Raw genomic sequence first — 21,710 nt, forward strand, 5'->3', positions numbered from 1 at the left:
CTTATTACTTAGTTACTTACAAACTTACTTATTTACTTTACTTACACTTTTATTACTTATTTACTTAATTACTTATTACTTATTTACTTACTTACACATTTATTACTTATGTACTTAGATACTTACACATTTATTACTTAAACACATGTTACTTATTTACTTAGTTACTTACTCATTACTTATTTATTTACTTACTTAATTACTTACACACTTATTACTTAGGTACTTAGTTACTTACACACTTATTTACTTAGCTACTTACACATTTATTACTTATTTACCTAATTACTTACACACTTATTAATTAGTTACTTAGTTAATTACACACTTTGTACTGTTCTCTTAGTTACTTACACATTTATTACTTATTTACTTAGTTACTTACACAATTACTTGTTACTTGCTTCATTTTGAAACTGAAAAAATCTTAACTTGAATATTTCCCAAATAATTATTGCACGAGCAAAATTGTATTCTTTGTTAAGTTTATTTAATTTTTTGTTTGTTTGTTTGTTTGTTTATTCTTCAGCCATGGTTCCAGTTTGTAGACAGCTTTGTTATGAGAGACGACAATTCTGACGCATTCACAGGAAAAACAAAACAAGAATAATAAAAGTATTGTTGAGTTCAGGCATGTCTGACCTTCAGGTCATTTAAAGAAAAATAAATGAGTTTATAAATGTCAGGTTTTCTTTTCACCTGTGTGGCAGAAACACGTTACAGTCTGTCTTCTGCAGCTTTGACTCGTTGTGCGTTCGCAGCTCTACACATGCAGCGTTGCTGTTGTGTAACACCAGTGTTGTTGTGTCTTTTGTGGACTTTCAGGCCTTATCTGTGGGGATTTTCCCGTACGTGCTGAAGCTGCTCCAGAGTTCAGCCAGAGAGCTGCGACCGCTGCTGGTCTTCATTTGGGCCAAAATCCTGGCTGTGGACAGCGTAAGTGTTGGAACACACGCACACGTTAAACCTTTTCTGTCATGAGGACAAAGAAAAGTCCATCTTCATTTAGGTAGAGAAAAATAAGTCTTCCAGGTTCTGAAATTATTCTAATGGACAAAAATCCACAGCTGACAGGAACCCAAACCATTAGCCCTCCACCACCTTGCTGACAGCTGGGAGGAGCTGCTTCTGCTGAAAAACTTCATTTGTTTTGCTCTAAATATGGCACTGTGCATTCTGGGTAAACGTCTGTATTTTGGTCTGGTTTGTTCCAGAAGTTTTGTGGTTTATTCAGATGAAATTTCACGAACCTGAGTCGAGCTGCCATGTTGTATTTGGAGGGAAACCCTTTCTCCTGCAGCACTTCTCAAATTTGTCAGTCTTTTTCTAACAGACCGGTCATGACCTTTGACCTTGAACCTGCTAACAGAGGCCTGTAGAGTCCAGTGTTCACTCTGTTACTTGCCATGGCAGGATGCTCATCTCTTCCGTGATTTTTGTCGACGGGGGGGGTGACGGGACAGGGACATAGAGACTGATCTGAGCTGCGCAATGTTTGTACCAACAGTTTTCGAGCAGGGGGGGTGTTTGGGTGAGGTGGTCAAGGCCACTAGGCCACCGCTTGAGGTACTCAAGCTCGTTAGCTAAAAGCTAGCTCGCTTGCCTGTGTTGCGCACCACTAGCTTAGCGCTACATCAATGTCGGCATTTGCCGATGGGGGTGGGCGTGGTTGGTTCGGTAGACGGGGGGCTCGGCTCTGTTGACAGGGTGAGACGCCTTGCCTGTATAATGGTCGGAGAACACAAGTCTTTTAGGCTCAATGTGATTTATCTGTTTAAATAAAGGTTGAATGAATGAATTGATGTCTCTGAGAAATGCATGGTCTAACCTTCGGGGTGAATTTGCTGGGAGGTCTACTAAAGGGAAGATTTTCATCTTTCTTCAGATGTTTCTAATTGTGAAGAATATTTTTGTCTGTCGAAAGATAAACTCCAATTAGTGTGGAAATGACCTTTGACCCCGTCCAGATTGATAGGCAGCAACATTTGCTTCTCTAAGGTCATTGCTGGCATCTTTCCGTCTTGGCGTTGCGTTTAAGAAAAATGAAGCCAAAGTTTTAAAACGCGAGTGTAAAACCAGTCCGAGCCTCGCTGCTTCCTCAGGATCATACAGGTGCAGCCGATCAAATGTATTGATTACCCGCTCAGCGTCAGTGGCACGACCTCTGCTCTGGAGCGTACAGGTTTGTGTTATTAAGCAATGACAAGAAGGAATGTGTTGTGTGGATTTGAACAGTTTGAGAACCCGGTAAAGATAAAAATCCTTGTTAGAATTGTAAAAAAATTTAAAAAGGTGGACTTTCTCCTTTCCTGTGTTTTTATCTCGTGTCTCGAGTTATGACAAATGTAATTAAATATCATGACTGTGAGCTGTATCGCTCAACTTCTTTCATATAAAACCTGAACATGTTTGATCTAAATGAGGACTGGATCGACTCCACTCCTCTGTCTTTGCAGTCGTGTCAAGCTGACTTGGTCAAAGACAACGGGCACAAGTACTTCCTGTCTGTGTTAGCCGACAGCTACATGCCTGTGAGTATCGACCACCATCATCAAGACCGCTCCGACTAATGAACTCCTAATTACTCGCCGTGTGAGAGCTGAGACTCTGTCTTGTCTTCCAGGCTGAACATCGGACGATGGCCGTCTTCATTTTAGCCGTTATCGTCAACAGCTACAACACAGGCCAGGTACGAGCACTTTGATCCGAGCCTGGAAGCCCAGAGGGAACGTACGACAAAATTAATAATTCACTTCCCCCGGCAGAACACGGGGGCTGTCGTCTCTGTCACCTGTTGTAAGTTTCCAGGAGTTATTGGTTATGTGGCAGTTCTGTCACCAGCAGTTACCTCCGCAATCTCCGTTTGTGTCGCAGCCACCTCTGTGGTGACACTTCATCACCGCAGGTGTCACTTCGGTCTGCTCCCAGCCTCCTGCGTACAATCCCAGCAGCCTTTTGTGTCCGATCAAGCACCCACCGATATGATGAGGGGCTGATGTAGCTCATTGTCTGCACCCCGTTCCTAAAAGGAAGCATTTAATCGCTCCGCAGTCTCGTTTCGGATGTTATTTGACTCGTTTCCTCCTGTTTGCCTGATAACACTAAACGCAAACGTGATCGGAGGATGTGTAATATGTGACCGTTCTCCCTCCTTATCCCTGAGATCTGAGAGCTCCTGCCTCTCCCTCAGGTTGCTGTGAATAATAGATGATCTCCAGCGTCACAGAGAGACACTCTTCCTGCTGCACGTCTCCTCCGTCCCGTTTATTTACCCCTCTTACCTTCCAACAACAGCCCTCTACTGCAGTCGCTGGTGAAAACGTGCAAAGCGAAACCTTCAGACTGAGGTCAGCGACGAGGGAGGAGCGAACCACATAAGCTTCGTCAGGGAGAGGGCGAGTGAAAAATGTGTTGCAGCCCCGAAATTGCACGTTTGAACAGTCACAGGAAGTTCATGCTTTTTATAAAACCAGCTGGAAGGAAACGCAGGTGGTGGCTGAAGCTCATGTTTTTATTCCCAATTTAAAAAAAGAGCATTTTTATTCTGCGTTTACACCCACAGTGACTCCTCTTTGGGAGTCAAACTCTGTGATTTTTTTTTTTTTTATTATACGCCTGTCGAAGGCGGACATATTATGGTTTAGTCTCTGTCCGTCGTTAAACTTTCGCCCAGAACTTCTGATCCACCTATTATATTAGATAAATATTATATTATGTTCATTACTCCAGCTTTAAGGTCAAGGTCACAAATCAAGGTCAGTTGTTATGTATGTTCTTTGCTTGTCCGAGCTTTTAGTATAGATTGCTGTAATACTTTGTAGACGGACGTATAATGAGGTACTCTTGTTGTACTCTGATAGTAAGTATACAGTAGTCCCTCGCTACTTCGCGGTTCGGATTTCGCTGACTCGCTGTTTCGCGGTTTTTCAAAATAAGATTGGACATGACACACAATTGGCTGATTGATGGATGAGCTGCACGAGCGGCATGGACTGTTTGTTTTAAATAAATTATTTTAAATGATTTAGCACCTGCTGCACCTGCTGCACCTGCGTGCAGCTCACAGGTGCAGGGAGACGCTCCCTCCTGCCAGTGATTACAGCGGAGAAGTGGGCGTGGCCGAGAGCTGCAGGTGGCAGAGAGATGAAATCATGACAAGCTGTGCTCTTTTAGAGCATTTAGAGTTTAGAAACATTGTTTATAATATTGCAAGAGTGTGGGAAGGGTTTGAAATTTCTATATATATATATATATATATATATATTATTATTTTTAATATATATATATATATATATATATATATATATATATATAGAGAGAGAGAGAGAGAGAGAGAGATAAATACTAAAATAAACTACTACTACTAGTACTGTATTTTTTGGACTATAAGGCGCAATATCCACGAACGGGTCTGTTTTCATACATAAGGCAAACCAGATTGTAAGGCACATGAAGCGAAACAAAACAGTCAGATAAGTCAAATTTTATTCAACTCATTCATAATAACCACATAAAATCAGTTCAAGGTCAGTAAACACAACCAGAATTTATACATAAGGCGCATCTGATTATAAGACTAACTGTCAATTTTTGAGAACATTAAAGGATTGTAAGTGATTATAAGTGCACCTTATAGTCTAAAAAATATGGTACTATTTGTATGACTATCCCTGCTTTGCGGTTTTTCACTTATTGCCTGGGGGGGACAGAACCCCAGCGATAAATGAGGGACTACTGTATTTAAATAGCATCGTTTTACAACAAAATGTATCTTAGGGCCAAAAATAATAATAAAACAGCCCAAAGCATAAATTTGTAATTCAAGTCCAGAATCAGATCCGACTAGAGCCGATTGAATTTCCAACAAGGAGCAGAAAAGATGAGCGCCGTTTCATTTGATCCAGTTTATACACTGGCTGAAGCATTTGGACCAGTTAATTATAGTATTTGACTTATTTTTTACAGGTGAGTAAAAAGTGTTAGAAGAGCCAAAACTTCAAAATGAAACTATTTCGTTCAAACAACTTTTTATGAATGTCACGGACTTTACGGGATCTTGATTTCTTCATGTTGGCCATTGTGGTACAAATTACTCCCACCGGCTCTTTGTCAGACTTTTATTCACGCACACACTTTTTAAAAAAACATATTTTTTTAATAGCTTAATGTTTTTCCCGTTCACTGAAAGTGTTACATTTCTGGCAGCGCATGAAAAGAAGAAACACAAAAGCGGCTAAAATCAGGAAGTGAAATAACCATTAGTCTGAAAAAATTCATGAAAAGATCATTTGAAAAGGAAAAAAAAGGTTTTTGTTCCACACGGTCTCAAATCTTGTACGTCCAATTACATTTTTTGTTGCACAGAAAAATATGTGAAGAAGCTTGAGGTCTTTTTGCTCTTTATTTTTTCTGTCAGTGTGAGGTTACAGGTCAGTGGTGATTTAATGAGTTTACCTGAACCAGCAGGACTAATGACCTTCACCTAATGTCTCCGAGACCTTTGACAAATAAAAGAAAGAGTCTGAAGAAATAAACGTTTCTCTCCTGTCGTCCTTCATCGTCCCGTCTCCCCCAACAGGAGGCCTGTCTGCAGGGGAACCTGATAGCCAACTGCCTGGAGCAGCTGTCTGACCCCCACCCTCTGCTCCGCCAGTGGGTGGCCATTTGCCTGGGTCGCATCTGGCAGAACTTCGAGCCGGCGCGCTGGTGTGGAGTCCGGGACAGCGCGCACGAGAAGCTGTACACGCTGCTGTCGGACCCCATCCCTGAGGTGAGAGGTCGACGTGAACATCCTGCGAGGAGATACACGAGTAGGAACAAAGATGGAGATCTTTTTCTGGTTTCTCAAGGAGTTGATAAAGTCTGATTAGGAAACTATCATGTCTATCGTGTTTTTAATTTGATATTATTTAATTATTTCGTGTCTCTCTACTGAAGACACTGGATGACAAAAAACTCAACTCCGGTGCTCTTCACTGACCCCTCCCTTTCTCTTTAAACTCCATTTTAACCGTCCAAAATTGCATTTTTGGACGTTAAAAGCAGCTAAGCTGAGAAGCTAAGCTACATGCTAAGCTAACAGGCCGACCTCGGGGGGAAAAAAAACTCCTTTTTGTCGAAGCTCAAAAATTCACGGTTGAAACCTGTGCCTTCATGTAAAAAGTTAATTTTCTCTGCAAAGAGAAGCTGAGAACGACTGATTTTTAATAAAAGTTTTGTGTGAAAAATGCTATGCTAAAGAGCTCAAACCACACCAAGCGTCCACCATTTTGAGAACCGATAAAAGGAAGGAGAGACAGCCCATGTCATGTCAAGGGGCCTCCCTCCCATTTTTCTTAGAGACACGCTGCTCGCTCCCTCACTATCCATCCTTTGATTCAAACAGTCTTATACTGCCATTTGGTGGTCAAAAAAGGTACTACCCTCAAAACAAATTTACCAAAATTTCTTCTTAAATTTGACAATAATTACTATTTATTGTCAAATTTCAAACAATATTATCGTTTATCGCAATAATTTCTGAGACAATTAATCGCCAAGCAAAATTTGTTACTGTGACAGGCCTAGCAAAGACTCCCCCACCCTCTGACCTAGAGGGACATTTTAAAGACAGCAGGTAAAATAAAAAGTCCAGACAACACACGTCTGCTGAAAACATAAAGAAAACTTTCTCAGAGATGAACGTTTCACTGTAATTGGTTCCTCCGGTCTCCAAACTCGTCCCTCTTTTGACTCAAACTGCATTGTGGGAATAACCAGCGAGGCTCCGCAGCGCAGACCTCAGCCAGGACACCGGCAGAGTCTGAGTTTAATCGATAACTATGAGGTGGATTTTGGGTCGAGGCCTTTCTTCGGTGAGCCGTGAGACGAGGAATCAATCAAACGTCCAACAGGAAGCTGAGCAGGGCACCGTGATCATGCACAATGATACCTGAGTGAATGCATCGCAATAATCAGGTTTAGTGTTACCTTCTGCTCGCCTCGTGTTTCAGGGAGTTTCAGTAAATCCTGTTAGGACTCAACGCTGCAGATTTCTGTGGAGAACTGGAAACAACACAATGACTGAAACTAAATCTGAGCTGAACTACTGAGTTGTTTTTTTATTCCACTCGCAAAGAACAGAGATTAGCAAGGTTTTTCCTAAGGAATTGGAAAAGAGATAATTAAAGCTAAAATAATGAGAACATTGTAAGACCATGATGTTTTGTCTGTTTTTTATTCGCCTGTCGAAAAAAAATCACTGTAAAAAAAAAAATCCCTGTAAGGCCACTTTGATTGTTGATATGTGCTGCTGACTATCCATGCTGCTGATCTTATGCTGCTGATTTATTTCATGCTGCTGTGTTCATTCGTACTCATCTGCTCACAAAGACTCTTGTTCGTGCTGCTGTTGTTCGGCGTATTGTTTTTGTACCACTAATACTTAGCGTATTCCTAGTTTCATATCTTGGATATTATTACTGTTTTTCTTTACAATTTATACTTTTGTTGGATGAAACTGGGACCCTGTGTATACAATTTTGTTCCATCACATGTACCGCATGTGATGAGAATGACGACAAAGAAACCTTGACCTTGACTTGACCTTGAAAGGCGAAGAGAATGTGGTCTTTACGTACTAAACTTTCTCTTGTCCCCCCATAACTTCTGATCCGCTCAAGATTATTTCACGAAACGTCATACACACATGCCTCATCATAAAACGGAGTGTTATCTTTTATCACCCGAGCTTCGAGGTCAAGGTCACAAATCAAGGTCAGCGGTGATACTAGGTCTTTGCTTGTCCGAAACAACTTCTGTTCTGCTCAAGATAAGTTAACAAAACTGAGTTTGTACCACCACGTGATGGCGTGTTGCATGATCTTGTCATCAGCCCAGCTCTGTGGTCAAGGTCACAAATCAAGGTCAAGGCTATGCAAGGTCTTTGCTTGTCTTGACCATTGCTACAGATTGCTGTATAATAGTTTGTCGATGTCGCATACTGTACGATACTCTTGTCTTGTTGTGAACCGCCCTCTTACCGTATTTTTCGGACTATAAGGTGCATCGGATTATAAGACGCGTGTGACGCAAGTTCATTTTGACAGATTATTGAGCGCCGTGTTCCACATAAAATCAGTTTGAGATCAGTAAGCACAACCATAATCAATACATAAGGCTCACTGTTGATTTTTGAGAAAATTAAAGGATTTTAAGTGCGCCTTATAGTCCCAAAAATACGGTACTGGTAGCTGGTTGGGCCGCAGGGTTGAAGCTGAGTTCTCCAGAACATTTTCTGTGTCGTGTCATTTGGAAGTTTTTCATTCATTTAGATTTTAAATATTTTAAAGTCTAAATGCTCCTGAGGATTTCAAGCTGAACTAAAATCTGTTTGAAGTTTGTCTGTCTGTGAGAGACACTGAGGTGAAAAACGTCATCAGGCTGAGTGTTTGGCACAACGTTCAGACACGTCTCTTTGAAATAAACATTCTTCTTTATGAAAGACCCGAGATTTTCTTCTCTTGAACCTTTGTGAAGATGAACGAATGCGACAAAAGCTGCAGAAACTCAGCACTAACTAGAAAGTTTAATTTGATTTAAGTGAAAGTGAACAGACAGAACCAAGGTGACAGTCTGAACTGACTCGGAGCTGTGCAACAACAAAATGTATTTTAATTTAGAATTATTCAAGTTGGACCAAATGTTTTTCACATAAAGTTTTACCTTTTCCCATCTTCAGATAAAGAATATAAATGTTTTTATGTCAGCTCAAGTCTTTTTTCAGCTTTAAAACCTTTTTTTCTTTCTAAATAAATAAAAAAAACATTCACATATAATGATGTGAAGAGCTCCCACTATGTGTTGAGGATGACTCTCAGCTACTACCATGACAAAAAAAATTAGCTCAACGTCTGTTAAATTGACTGAGTTACAGTAAAATAATTCTGGTGTTGGTTCAGTTAAACAGAAAATGTCAAAACATTTTTCCTGCCGTGGAGCAGCGGGCGTTAAAGGAACATCTGGTTTGTGATTCTCTTGTTTGTTTGCAGGTGAGGTGTGCAGCCGTCTTTGCTCTGGGAACGTTTGTTGGGAACTCAGCTGAGCGGACGGACCACTCCACCACCATCGACCACAACGTGGCCATGATGCTGGCACAACTCATCAACGACGGCAGTCCGGTGGTCCGCAAGGTCTCTACAAACGCTCACACGCGTCCGAGTCACCTTCATCTCCTCCACTGACGTCAGAAAGCTAACAAATGAAAAAATATTATTTATTTAATTGGACTTAGGACGCTTTTTCACTCAGTTTCAGTTCCACTACCTGAAATATTTTTGTTGTTGTTGTTGTTTAATCCACTCAACTCTGATCTTTGACTCATTCAGGCACAAAACGTCTCTTAAACTGAAGAGCTGGACCAGCGTTGTGTTGACGCACAACATGCAAATTAATAATAATTTAAAATAAAATAAATAAAAATACAAGTTCATACAAAGAAAAGGGGTTTGGCATTTGCTACTTTTTGTTGTTGGTCCAAACTGCATGGCTGGGGACAAACTGGAGACACTGACTTCCTGTTTACTTCTCACATGAATGCTCTCCTTTCTGTCGGTTTAGGTGAACGACATGTCGTGTTTGCGGGCGTTTCGTTCTCTTTACATTCTCTGATGAACCGTACCGCTGCTTTGATACTGTTGACCACAGTATCCTTATATCGCCGTTAGAAAACTGGGTTGGGATTACAGGTGTAGCTTTAGAATTGTCCTGTTCTTATCTGAGTGACAGGAGTTTTTGTGTTAATGTTGGTAATATATTTTCTGCTTCAGCACCCTTTTCCTGTGGGGTTCCACAGGGCTTGATTCTTGGACCCCTTCTGTTTTCACTCTTATCTGCTCCTTTTGGAGTCTATACTGAGGAAACATGGTCTTTCTTTTCATTGTTATGCTGATGATTGTTCGATTTATCTGCCCTTAAAACCCAACAGTTCTTCCTCCATTCACCCTCAGTGAAAATGTCTTGATGACATGAAGACTTGGATGACTTCTGATTTTTTAAGTTTTAATGATCAGAAAAGTGAAGTCATTGTGTTTAGCCCTAGCTCTACTGCTGTCTCTGTTCCTGTAAACCTTGACTCTCTTCAGTCTTATCTTAAACAGTCTGTTACGTTTCTCTGGATGGTTTTAGACTCTGACTTTAATAAGCAGGTTAACTCTGTTCTACAGAAAAGCTTCTTCCAGTTAATCAGATATTAAAGCTCAAGTCCGTGTTGACCAGATCTGACCTTGAAAAAAATAGTCCACGCCTTCATTACAATCCGACTGGACTACTGTTACGCTCTTTATGTTGGGGTCAGTCAGGTCTCAATTTACGTCTCCAGCTTGTCCAAAATGCAGCAGCTCGGCTCTTAACAAGAACTCTTAGGTTTGATAATATTTCACCAGTTTTATCCTCCCTTCACTGGCTCCCTGTACATATCAAATTTTATTTTAAAATTATTCTGTTGACCTTTAAGTGCCTAAATGGCCTTGCACCTTCTTGTCTCTCTGACCTACTTCAACCATATGTTTCTTCTCTGAGCTGAGATCATTTGATCAGCTGCTTTTGGGTGAAGTTCAGAGGAGATTGGGCTTTTTCAGTCATAGGCCCTAAACTTTGGAACAATCTGCCCCCCCAACATTAGACAGGCCACTTCACTTCCTGTTTATAAATCTCTTAAAAACTCGTCTGTTTTCTCTAACTTTTAACATAGTGTGATTTGATTTAGTGTTTTGTTTTGTGTTTTATGGTTTTTCTTTTGATGTTTTTAAAATGTTTCCTTTCCATTGTTTTTTTTATTGTTAAGCACTTTGGTCACAGCTGCAGTTTTTAAATTTGCTTTATAAATAAGTTTGACTTGACTTGAACAGATCTCTGCGAGGTGTTTAAAACTTGGGATGTTGTTATTCAACCTAACCTTGTTTTAAACTTCGCCAACTTTTTCTCTGACCTGTTTGGTGTGTTCCTTGGTCTTCATGATGCTGTTTAATCACTTGCGTTCTGTGACTATTCCCTGACGCCTTCACCGAACCGCTGGATTCATGCTGACATTAACTTACACACAGATGGCCTTTATTTACTAATTACCTCTGATTGGTTGAAGTGGATGTTAAGGAGGAATATCAGAGTAAAGGTGTGAATACAAAAGTTCCCCACGCTTATCAGGTTTTTATTTGTTAAAGACCTCGTCACGATTAAGAGCTGCTTTGCGCTGGTTTATCATATGGATCCCAGTAAAGGTCCCGGTTGTTCCTGATTGGATGTTTTGTGTGTTCCTGTCAGGAGCTGGTGGTGGCGCTCAGTCACCTGGTGGTTCAGTACGAGAGCAACTTCTGCACCGTGGCCCTTCAGTTCATAGAAGAAGAGAAGAACTACGCCGTGCCGTCTCCGGCCACCATCGCAGGTTTGTGTTGCACGTCACCGCCTAACGTTTTCTTTAACCGTGTCCAGATTTTATCAGTTTTGGGATCTTTTTTCTTTTGTTGTCAGACTTTTATGGGAAATTTTAACTCCTCTTTAATAAATGGTCACACTTGCCATGATTTATTTCATTTTTACTCATCAAAAGTCATAAAAATTACATAACTTATTTTCCAGGTCGAAGTATAGAAAAAAATTTTTTTTAGAGGTTTGTGTTGAAAATGTTATTTCCTATTTTAAATTTGAGATAAATCTTCTCAGACAAGCTCAGGGGTTCATTTAAAACTTACAATAAATACATTTTTGATGTAGTTATTGTTTTATTTCACACTGGGAGACAATTCAAGCTAAGAGCACTTGGAACTAAAGAATGTTTGAAAATTCAACAGAGAAATTTAAATTTCAGTCTGGAAAAGGTTGAAGTTTTTAAGAAGGAAATATACATTTACATATTTGGCTTTGATTAAAACCGTAAGCTTTTCATAAATATAGTTGATTTGACAGAACTGATGCGGAGATTTAAAAAAAAACAAGTTAAGCATTTAGCAAATATTTACAGATTCTGTCCTTCATCGCTGGAATTTGAGTAAATTTAAAGAGATCAAACGTTCTAATTAACTTTATATACTTTGTAAGGCATTAAAGGGGACGTTTATGTGGAAGTATCCTTATTTTTATATTTCTTTTTGTCTTAAATCTTTGATCCTGGCAGAATTTGAACAATCTGTCTTGATTTGATGCAGAGGTGTCGGATTGTTCCGGCTCCAGGATTCAATGGAAGGATTTCCAGTTTAAAAAGTTCCTAAAATCCTCCAGCACTGAGCCCGTGAACCCTTTCTGCTGCTTTTCAGAGCCCGGTAACCTGACTCCGGTGAGAGACAGCCCGGCCATCCCTCGCCTGCGATCCGTCAACTCCTACACCAACATCCGAGCCGTCACCACGGCCCGCAACCTGAACAAAAGCCTGCAGAACCTCAACGTCAACGAGGAAGGTACGAGACCGCTGAGCATGCTGGGAAACGCTCTTAACGACGTGCATTTATTTATTATCAACAGCGTGAGTCAGTTCATTGATTTCTACTACGTTCTCTTTGAAATGAAACGGCTCGTAAACTATGAATTTGCTACGTTTTGTTTTTCTTGTCAGAATTCACTGACGTTATGGTCCTGAGAGGATTTCAGGGACGTCCTAAAGTAAAAGTTGTCCTGGTTTAGTTTGAAGCACAAAAATAAACAATCCTCTGACTTTTTGGTGAAACTAGGTGCTTTTCACACTGTGATAATCTCCTGCCAACGACGGCGAAAGGATGATTGTTTTTCTGCTCGCATCTGTGTGAATGTGCGATTGTCTGTTAGCAAAATATCTCATGAACTAGTTGGATTTTTATTGAAATGCTCACAACATAGTTACTGGATCCAGGGTTCAATCAGGGCATACCTGGAAAATAACTCACATTTTCCAGACAGGAAAAAAAAGCATACACAAAACAAATTCTACTTTAACTAGAGAAACTGCATTTCCTATGAAAATGCAGTGTGAATGCTTATTGCTGAAAAACTTGGTGAAAAACAGCTGAAATTAACTAAAACATGCTGAAATGTAGCTGAAATGGAAGAAGTAGAAAGAACACATAATTGCTGAATTAGGTTTAAATAAGCAGAAATTAGCACAAAAATCAGGAAATGATCTAAAAAAGCTGAAATTAGCAGGGAATTATCTAAAAAGGCTGAAATTGGCAAACAGTAGCTGAAAGTAGCTGATAAGGCAGAAGGAAGCTTAAACTACCAGAAGGAAGTGAAAGGAGCTGAAAATAGCTCCAAACATGTGGAATTAGATGAAAAAGCTAAAATTAGTACAAAACAGCTAAAAATAATCTGAAAGGAGCAGAAAAAGCTAAAATTAGCAGGAAGAATTTAATTAGGCTGAAAGTAGTAGAAATTACCACAAAAAAAAAACTTGATTTTATCTGAAAACAGCTGACTTCTGTAGAAATGAGCTAAAAAAAAAATTGCTTTTAAAAAAAGTAGCTGAAAAGATAGAACAAGCATAAACTAGCAGAAGAAAGCAGAAAGAACAATTTTGCCCAGTTAGGCTGAAAGAAGCAGAAATGAGCACAAATAAGTGGAAATTATCTGGAAAAAATAGAAATTAGCAAAAAAAAAACAGCAGTAACGTAGTTAAAAAGCAGAAAGAAGCCTAAATTACCAGAAGGAAGTACAATGTTGGCTGAATTTGGCTGAAGAAATTGAAATGAGTGCAAAAAAATGTAGAATTAGCTGAAAAAGCTAAAATTAGCAGAAAAATAGTAGAAAAAGCTGAAACTTGCAGAAATAAGCTGAAATGAGCATAACAAGCTAAAATTAGCAGGAAGAAGTTAGAACAATAAAAATGTTGTAGTTAGCAGAAATAATCAGAAAAGAGCACAAAACAGCTGAAATTAGCTGAAAACAGCTGAAATTTGCAAAAGGAAGATAAAAGCAGCTGAACCAGAACAAAAGGTGAAAGGAGCAGTGAAAGGTTGTAAACAGATTTAAAGATCTGAAAGATGTAAAATAAGCTCAATTCATTTTCAATGAGGAAAAATTGTCAGAAAAGGCTAAATATTTCAAAAAGCTAAAGTTGCACTAAAACCAAAAGTCATAGCAACCTTCTGCTGAAAGAGCTGAACGTTTTCATGTATAATTTGTTGAAATAGCACAAAAATGTACAGAAGAAAAATGTATCACAATAGAGTGAATGCTTAATAAACATTCACACAATTAACAGTTCAGTGATGAAACCTTTCAGCTGGTTTCAGCTTCTTCAGCAGCTTTCAGCAGAAATCATTCAGCAATAAGCGCTCACGTTGTATTCTCAATGGAGTTGCAGGTTGTGGTGTTATAACGCTTGTTGTTTGTGATGCAGGTGCACCAGCAGCCTTCTCTCCTGGAAACCTGAGCACCAGCAGCAGCGCCAGCAGCACGCTGGGGAGTCCCGACAACGACGAGTACATCCTGTCCTTCGAAACCATCGACAAGATGCGCCGGGTCTCCTCGTACTCCTCGCTCAACTCCCTTATAGGTAATGGCGTGTCTCGACTCTAACGCCGGGGTTTGGTTTCATCGAAGCAGGAACTCTTTTGTTGTTTTGCAGAAAACAAAACCGTTCCGTAACGTCTTGTGTACTGTGACTCCTGGGGAGCAGAAATATCTCCGCTTCATAAACAACAGATTTGTTGCAGAAATCTTGCGTTATGAGCAGAAAACAGGAGCTTACAGAGCGCAGGCTTCAAAGTTAAAGATGAGGTGCATTGTGGGAACTTTCTTTGACCTATTCTAATATATTCCAGACTTTGCTGCTTAGTTTTTACTTCTCGTCTTACAGTCTTTCTCCTGTGAGTTAACCTTTGACGCCTCGCTCATCTTAAAGGCTTTTAAAGCTTCTGTCAGTGATAATATTAACAGAGACCTAAATGTCAGCCCTACATCTGCTGAACTTTTTTATCTTGTCGAGCTCAAAAAAGTACTTTACAGTAAGTTTCTCTTTTATCGTTCATGTACTGAACACAAAATAACACCTCTTTTACAAATTCCATATATTTTACGGTCATAAGGAGCCAGATGGTCAAATGTATTGATTAACTTTTCAGCATACAGGTGTGTGTAAACAAAACAACAAGGCAGAAGAACATCTGCGATGACCTTAGAGAAGCTGTCCATGAATCGGGGAAGGGTCAAAGGTCATTTCCATACTATGTGGACTTCCATTTTAGAGAGAGAAATATAATTAATAAGTGGAAACATTTAAGGATGTTGCTGATCCTCTCAGAAGTGGATGTTTCAGCAGATTCACCCCGAAGGTCAGACTGTGCAAAGCCCAAAGACTCAACTCAGTGTTGTTTTGTTGTTTTTAATTACTTGTCAATGTCAACTTAATTATAAAGCACATAAATTCAAAAATTGACCAAAGTGCTTTACACTTCTGTCAAATTAAAATGAAAATAAGAAAAAAGAACAAGAAAGTTCATCTTATGTTACATCTTGTCAAACGCAGAGGTAACTCAAAGTGTTAAACAAAACAAATGGATAAAAATGAGGAAATGCAGCATAAAACCAATAAAACAGAACATAGATGACACAAAACATCCATCCATCCATCCATTTTCTTTACCCACTTATTCCATTTTGGGTCACGGGGGTCGCTGGTGCCCATGTCCAGCAATCACTGTGCGAGGGGCGGGGGACACCCTGGACGGGTCGCAAGTCCATCACAGGGCCACACAGAGACAAACGAGACAAACAATCATTCACTCTCTCACTCTCACCTAAGGACAATTTAGAGTTACCAATCAGCCTAACATGCATGTTTTTGGTCTGTGGGAGGAAACCGGAGTACCCAGAGAAAACCCACGCATGCACGGAGAGAACATGCAAACTACACCCAGAAAGGCCCCTGGACCAGGGTTTGAACCAGGGACCTGCTCGCTGAGAGGCAGCAGCTCTACCAGTTGCGCCACCGTGCTGCCTTGACACAAAACAATTAAAGTTAAATCTAACACAAAACTAAACGCTATAACAATAATGTTAATTTAATAAAATTCTATACATCAATGTTCGTGATGTAGCATATTAATCAAAATGATAAAAACACCCAACAGCTTGGTCTCAGACGCTGCTGACCTCAGAAGGTCAAAGGTCATGACAAGACGGTGAGAAAACGATTAGTTTTGAAGCACTGCATGCGAAAGTCTCGACTCTTAAAACAACATGGAAGTGCAACTTAATGTTATCTGAATGAGTTGTTTACCCAGAATGCACTGCAGCAAGCAGCTCCTCCCAGCTGTCAGCATGGTGGTGGAGGCTGACGGTTTGGGCTCCTGTCAGTCACTGAGTGAACCAGGAACTCCTCTGGCGACCAAAGGGTTCTCATCTGTCCAACAGCTGAAGCTTGGATCAAACTGGATCCAACAGGATCATGATCCCAAACACAGAAGCTGATCTAGAACAGAACTGGTAATGGTAAATGGTAAATGGACTTTATATATAGTGCTTTTTTATCTTATCAAGATACTCAAAGTACTTTAAACTACAATCTGTGCCCTCAGTTACCCATTCTTACAGCACTCTACTAGATCTACACAGAGAATATTCAGTGCTTTATCACATTCATGCAACTGCTGGAAAGAATATTGGGCCAAAGTCCTCCAAAACCACCTGAGAGGCCAGTACAGAAAGCCACTACAGCCAGTGTTCACACTCGTCTTCTGTATTTTAACTTTTTTTTTCTTCTTTCGGCTGCTCCCTTCTTCAGAAGTGAACTAACTCGCACAAAGACTTGTTTGTTTTTACACCGGATGCCCTTCCTGACAGAACCGCCGAGCTACCACAGCCCTCTGTGTGGAGCAGAGAGCTGCCATCTAGGGCACCTGGGGGAGCAGATGGTGGGGGTTAAGGACCTTGCTCAACGGTCCAGGGTGGGGCAAATGAGGGCGGAGGCGGATGTGGGTGCTTCACCTTTTCCACCCACTTTTTATTTTATTTTTATGTTGTCTGTATGAGGAGTTGACCTTCTTTAACCGCTGCACCACCGCTCCCCCATAACTTTATTAAATAAATAAGACGTTATTTGGTCGTGTGATGCTCGTTTCAATGTTTAGCTCATTGTTGCATTTTAACTTTTGAAGTATTCACGTGTAAAATAGTCATTTTGAAGGATGTTTTGGGGTTCTTTTTTTTATAAAATACAGACAGGATCGTCTGGTGTCACTTTGGAGACACAGGGACATGTGTGCGCCCCCGTGAGGGAGTGCAGTCTCTCTTAACGAGGTCAGCACGGACCATCCAGGCTAAACGCTTTTCCTGATCCTGTTCATTTGCTGCTGCTCTCAGGTGACGGGGGCCCGACTCCACCCGCCACAAGAGGAGCAACAAAAGCTTTTTGTGTTTTTCTGTTCGTTTTTACGACACGTTTCAGATTACAGTCCTTCTAATGATCCAGCTGCTCGGTCACCTTCTGTTTTCTGCTTTTTCTTTTGCAAAATGTGAAATCAGGTTTAGAAACAGTGGAGTTCACTTGTTGTGAACGGTTTAGGTAAATTAAATTTTCTGTTATGCATTGATTATTTTTAGTCCTATATGAAGTTTCTGCTGAATTCTCTTCCATTTATTTCACTTTTAGCACAACCTGCATCATTAATCTGTTTGACTTTAACAAAATGGAGTTTAAAGGTTTGTTTGATTTATATTAATTTAATACTTAAACAAATACTGATCCAATCCAAAGTAAAGCTGAGCTTCATCTCTCAAATTATTATTTTAGGAAACATTTCGTAAACAAAAACATCTAAAACCTGAAATTGAATCCGATGAAAAGACAACACAGTAATCACAGGTTGGCCGCTCTCGTTTCTCTTCCATCCAACAGATCAAACATTCGATGCTGGTTTAAACCCGTCCAGTGTCTTAAAGCTGCCATGAGGTCCCTGTGTCAGCAGCTTTAAAGATAAAAAAACAAAGTCCATGCTCAATAATCCAGGTATACAATCCAACATTTGTCAGTCGGGTCATCCGGACAGTTTTATTTTTTTGTGCTGAAACGTTTGTGCTGCGTTTCCTTGACTGATGAAGCCTTCTGGATGGAAGGCGAAACGTTTCAGCACAAAAAAAGAAACTGTCCAGATGACCTGACTGAAAAATGTTGGAGCTTTAAGATACTTTGCTCCGCCCACTGAGCTGTGAGCCAACCCAACACCCCCACAGAAAGAGCCTTTTCGAAGCAGCCATCTTGAAATGTGCTGCACATTTAAACAAACGTCCAGAGAAAGTGAGAGGATGAAGAATCAAAGCTCGGTGCAGATTTTTCATTAGACTTCCAGCTGCTCTGTTCTGTTGTGAACCAAATAATTCATTGAAGGAATGCCTATCACCCGCCACCTTTCCTGTCAAGAGTTCAAAACTAAGTTTGTCTTCTGTTGAGAGAAGACGGAGTCGTGGCCGTTTGGATCAAACCTTGAAAACAGCGAGAGCTTCCATCGTCTGTTCTCCCTCAGCTACTGTTTTAGCTCCAAATCTGTAAAACTGAGTTGTAGCTATTTGTGTGTCCGGGGCGGGCGGGGTGTTATTTATTCATTTTTATGCTGTGGTGGCAAAAGCAGAATTTCTGTTGGGTTTTTTTTTTGGTAAGGAAAATAAATAAGAAGATTTCTTAGGAGCAATTTTCTGTGGGGGGACATAGATTAAATAAAATGATGCCAAAAAAACTCCCCATTGAGGAATCGAACTCTCTTCTCCCTCGTGACCAAAAAAAACCAAAACATTTAGTAAACATTTGGCCGCACAGAGCAGTCGGTCTTGAAGCTCCCTCTGACCGTTCATAAATCCCAGACGAAGACGGCCATGTCCCCGCACCAACGTTTCATAAATGAAACGGGCAGTGCAGAACCAAAAGAGGCGTGGAGCCGAACTCAGCTGGGTTGACGTGGAGCGTGACGCATGAGCATGTTGAACATCTCCCTCGTGTCATTTATTAAATGTAAGGAATCAACTCACTTTAATGATCCTCTTTGTGGTTAACATTTTTTAAATTTATCACAATAAAGCTGTGCGATATCATCCATCTTCCTTCTGTAATAAATCTGTTGTTTAACCCCGCGAGCAGGCGTTCACACGCTAATGACATCAGTTCATCACGACTGAGCTATGGCTGTCCTTTTTACAAGTCGACTGGTCCGGCTCTGGTACTACCTCATTTGGTGGCGCAGAGATGGACTCTCTTCGATCCGCCTCGGCATGTCTTCTGAATGCACCGAAACTTAATCTTTGAAAAACATAGATTCGTCGTTTTGCCTGTATAAATGTTGGATATGCTTTTATTTTTATGTTGCTTGAAATTATTATTTTGTTAAATCATTTATTGGAGGTGACAATCTCTGTTTTTCCACAAACAGGTTTTCCACCTATGTGTGGCGGCATAGGCGTCGCATCATTTATATGTGAAGGGGGCGTGTCCCCCTCACCCAGCGCTGTTTCTACTTCTTAGTGAACAAATCCACTCCACTTAATTAATAGGATACTCAAACTACTAAAAAATCCACTCCGGGTTTTCCTGGCTACCTATAACAACTCACCACACTGCATGTAGTGTTTCCCCGAGGTCACTTGGTTTGCCTCTGCGCTCATCTCTGAGGGGTTTCATGTGGACGGGGCGTGGGGAGGAGGGGGAGTCACCTCTGTGTTGCGTGCTAGCTTAGCGCTACGTTAGTGCCAGCAGTTGTTGACGGGAGGGTGGGAGGGTTAGGATGCATGAGAGAAGCGCTACGTCTGTATCATCTTAGCTAGCGCATGTGAATTGGGTGTTGCTACATTAGTGCGAGCATTTGTCGACTGGGGGGGAGGGGTGTTAGGATGTGTGAGCGAGAGAAGCGGAGCTTGATCTATTCACACAAGGAGAGCTGTTGGTCAGGCTACTTCTTGTTGTGCCATTCTCTCTAAAATAGTTATTGAATCGTATGTTTACTCATGTGGGTAAGCATAGATGTTTAACAACCAGTTAAAATACACCAGAATGCAGGAAATGGCATCTACTTTATTCATTTTTTTCTGGGGAAGGACCCTCAGACTCCTCCCCCCCACACACACATACACACCACCACTGTGTGTCACTCCCAAAATTAATCAGTTGTAGATGTACATTTTCTGATTACTTTCTAAGAGCTTTATTAAATTTGTCTACAAGTTCATGAGATATTTTGCTAACAGACGCATAAGGACGCTGGCTTGAGCAAAAATACACCTTTTAGTATAACATAAGATGGCAGCACAGTTAAAGGAGAAACAAAAGGAGGAAGTTGGTGGCCAGGAGGCGTGTCGAGGGTGAATGAATTCATAAAACGGTCAAAAATGAATAAAATAGAGACAAAACAAAGGTATGGTGAGGGTTAAAGATCAAAAACCAACTGAAGAAAGGTGAGAGGTTTAGACTGCAGCCCGAGGGCAGGGATGTGATTAGTGAGAGCGAGCCGGTGAGCTCGCAGCTGCAGTGAACTGAAATACAGCTCCTCTCCCATTTAACTGCTGCTCTGCATTACGAGCGCACACAAAGTACCGCCGCAGCGTCTCTGCGTCTAAACGTGACGGGACGTGTCGGCGGATATTATTCAGCGGCCCTGATCCGACTCCCGTGTCATTTAAACCGAGTCAAACCCACGTAGCTTCGTAAAGATGTTAACCACCGGCGAGATGAGCCGCTGCGTCACGTCTTTATTGCCTCTAAAATCCAGGCAAACGGACGGAAGCGCAGCTAACACGGCTCTGTGATTTTAGAGCTTTAAAATATTTAATATTCACCATGGAAAGAAACCTCCCTGAAGAACGTTCTCAGGCGTCGGCGCATGTGGAGGTTCAATTAAAACCTGTGATGTAATTAAATGTGCAGCTACAGGAAATGTCTGTGATGAGTAAAGGTGCGTGTCCAATTTCAGCTTTTGCCAAAAGGTCTGTTTAAAGCCATGACGAGGTTTGACCGAACAGCTAAAACTCTGGCATCAGAGGTTCACAACCTGTTCTCTGCATTAAAGTACTCACAACTACAGCAGATTAACAGCCTCTAATTAGGGACACGGGGATAAACAAAACATTTAGAAAGTGACAAAAAGAAGGTGAAGTGGTGACATCAAGCTGAAACATTTTGTAACACATCAGTCAAGTTGAGGATCCAAACGAACTCATTTGAGGAGATGAAATATGCAGGAAGTGGAAGAGAAGACACAAATAAATGTGATTAATGTGTGCGATGCAAATGTAAAGAGACGGTTTAATTCAGAGTTTACATCAAGTCGAGGCTAAACGTTTTACACCAAAGTTAGAAGCAGCTTTGGTTTGGCTCAGAAAGCTGCAGAAATTATGAAATATATCGTCAAGTTTTTGTTAAGCTGCCGTAAACTGCCACGAAATGGAAGAACGTTTAAAAGAGTGAACTAAACTTTACGGTAAAAAGCTAAATCTGCTGAACCAGGAGAGAAGGAATGTTTCAGGTTATGAAGTAAATTGATCAATTTTCTGTGTGAAAAGGTTGATTCAGATTAACGAAGCAGCAGCATCACTAGATGGAGTGTCGTGTACAATTATCATAACCCCAGCTCCAAGGTCACAAATCAAGGTCAACATTAAAAAATGGTCTTTGCTTGTCCTGACCATAACTCCTGATCCACTCAAGATAATTTATTTGAACTTCATACACATATGCCTCCTCATTAAACGTAGCGTGGCGTTTATTTGTAATGACTCCAGCTCCAAGG

The 21,710-nt window shown here is 40.7% G+C and overlaps 1 protein-coding gene across 2 annotated transcripts in view; it reads left to right on the forward strand.

Moving 5' to 3' along the window:
* Positions 1 to 21,710, forward strand: part of rptor (regulatory associated protein of MTOR, complex 1) — a 196,939-nt gene that overhangs the window by 127,033 nt on the left and 48,196 nt on the right. For both annotated transcript variants that reach the window (XM_037689604.1, XM_037689605.1), the window contains exons 13-20: positions 826 to 936; positions 2,457 to 2,531; positions 2,624 to 2,689; positions 5,579 to 5,770; positions 9,030 to 9,170; positions 11,299 to 11,419; positions 12,288 to 12,428; positions 14,342 to 14,497. In XM_037689604.1, the coding sequence (XP_037545532.1) occupies positions 826 to 936; positions 2,457 to 2,531; positions 2,624 to 2,689; positions 5,579 to 5,770; positions 9,030 to 9,170; positions 11,299 to 11,419; positions 12,288 to 12,428; positions 14,342 to 14,497 (1,003 nt within the window). The remainder of the gene's footprint in view (positions 1 to 825; positions 937 to 2,456; positions 2,532 to 2,623; positions 2,690 to 5,578; positions 5,771 to 9,029; positions 9,171 to 11,298; positions 11,420 to 12,287; positions 12,429 to 14,341; positions 14,498 to 21,710) is intronic.

Source organism: Nematolebias whitei, chromosome 16 (assembly GCF_014905685.2).
Source record: "Nematolebias whitei isolate Nwh7 chromosome 16, NemWhi1, whole genome shotgun sequence".
In the NCBI taxonomy this organism is placed as follows: Eukaryota; Metazoa; Chordata; class Actinopteri; order Cyprinodontiformes; family Rivulidae; genus Nematolebias; species Nematolebias whitei.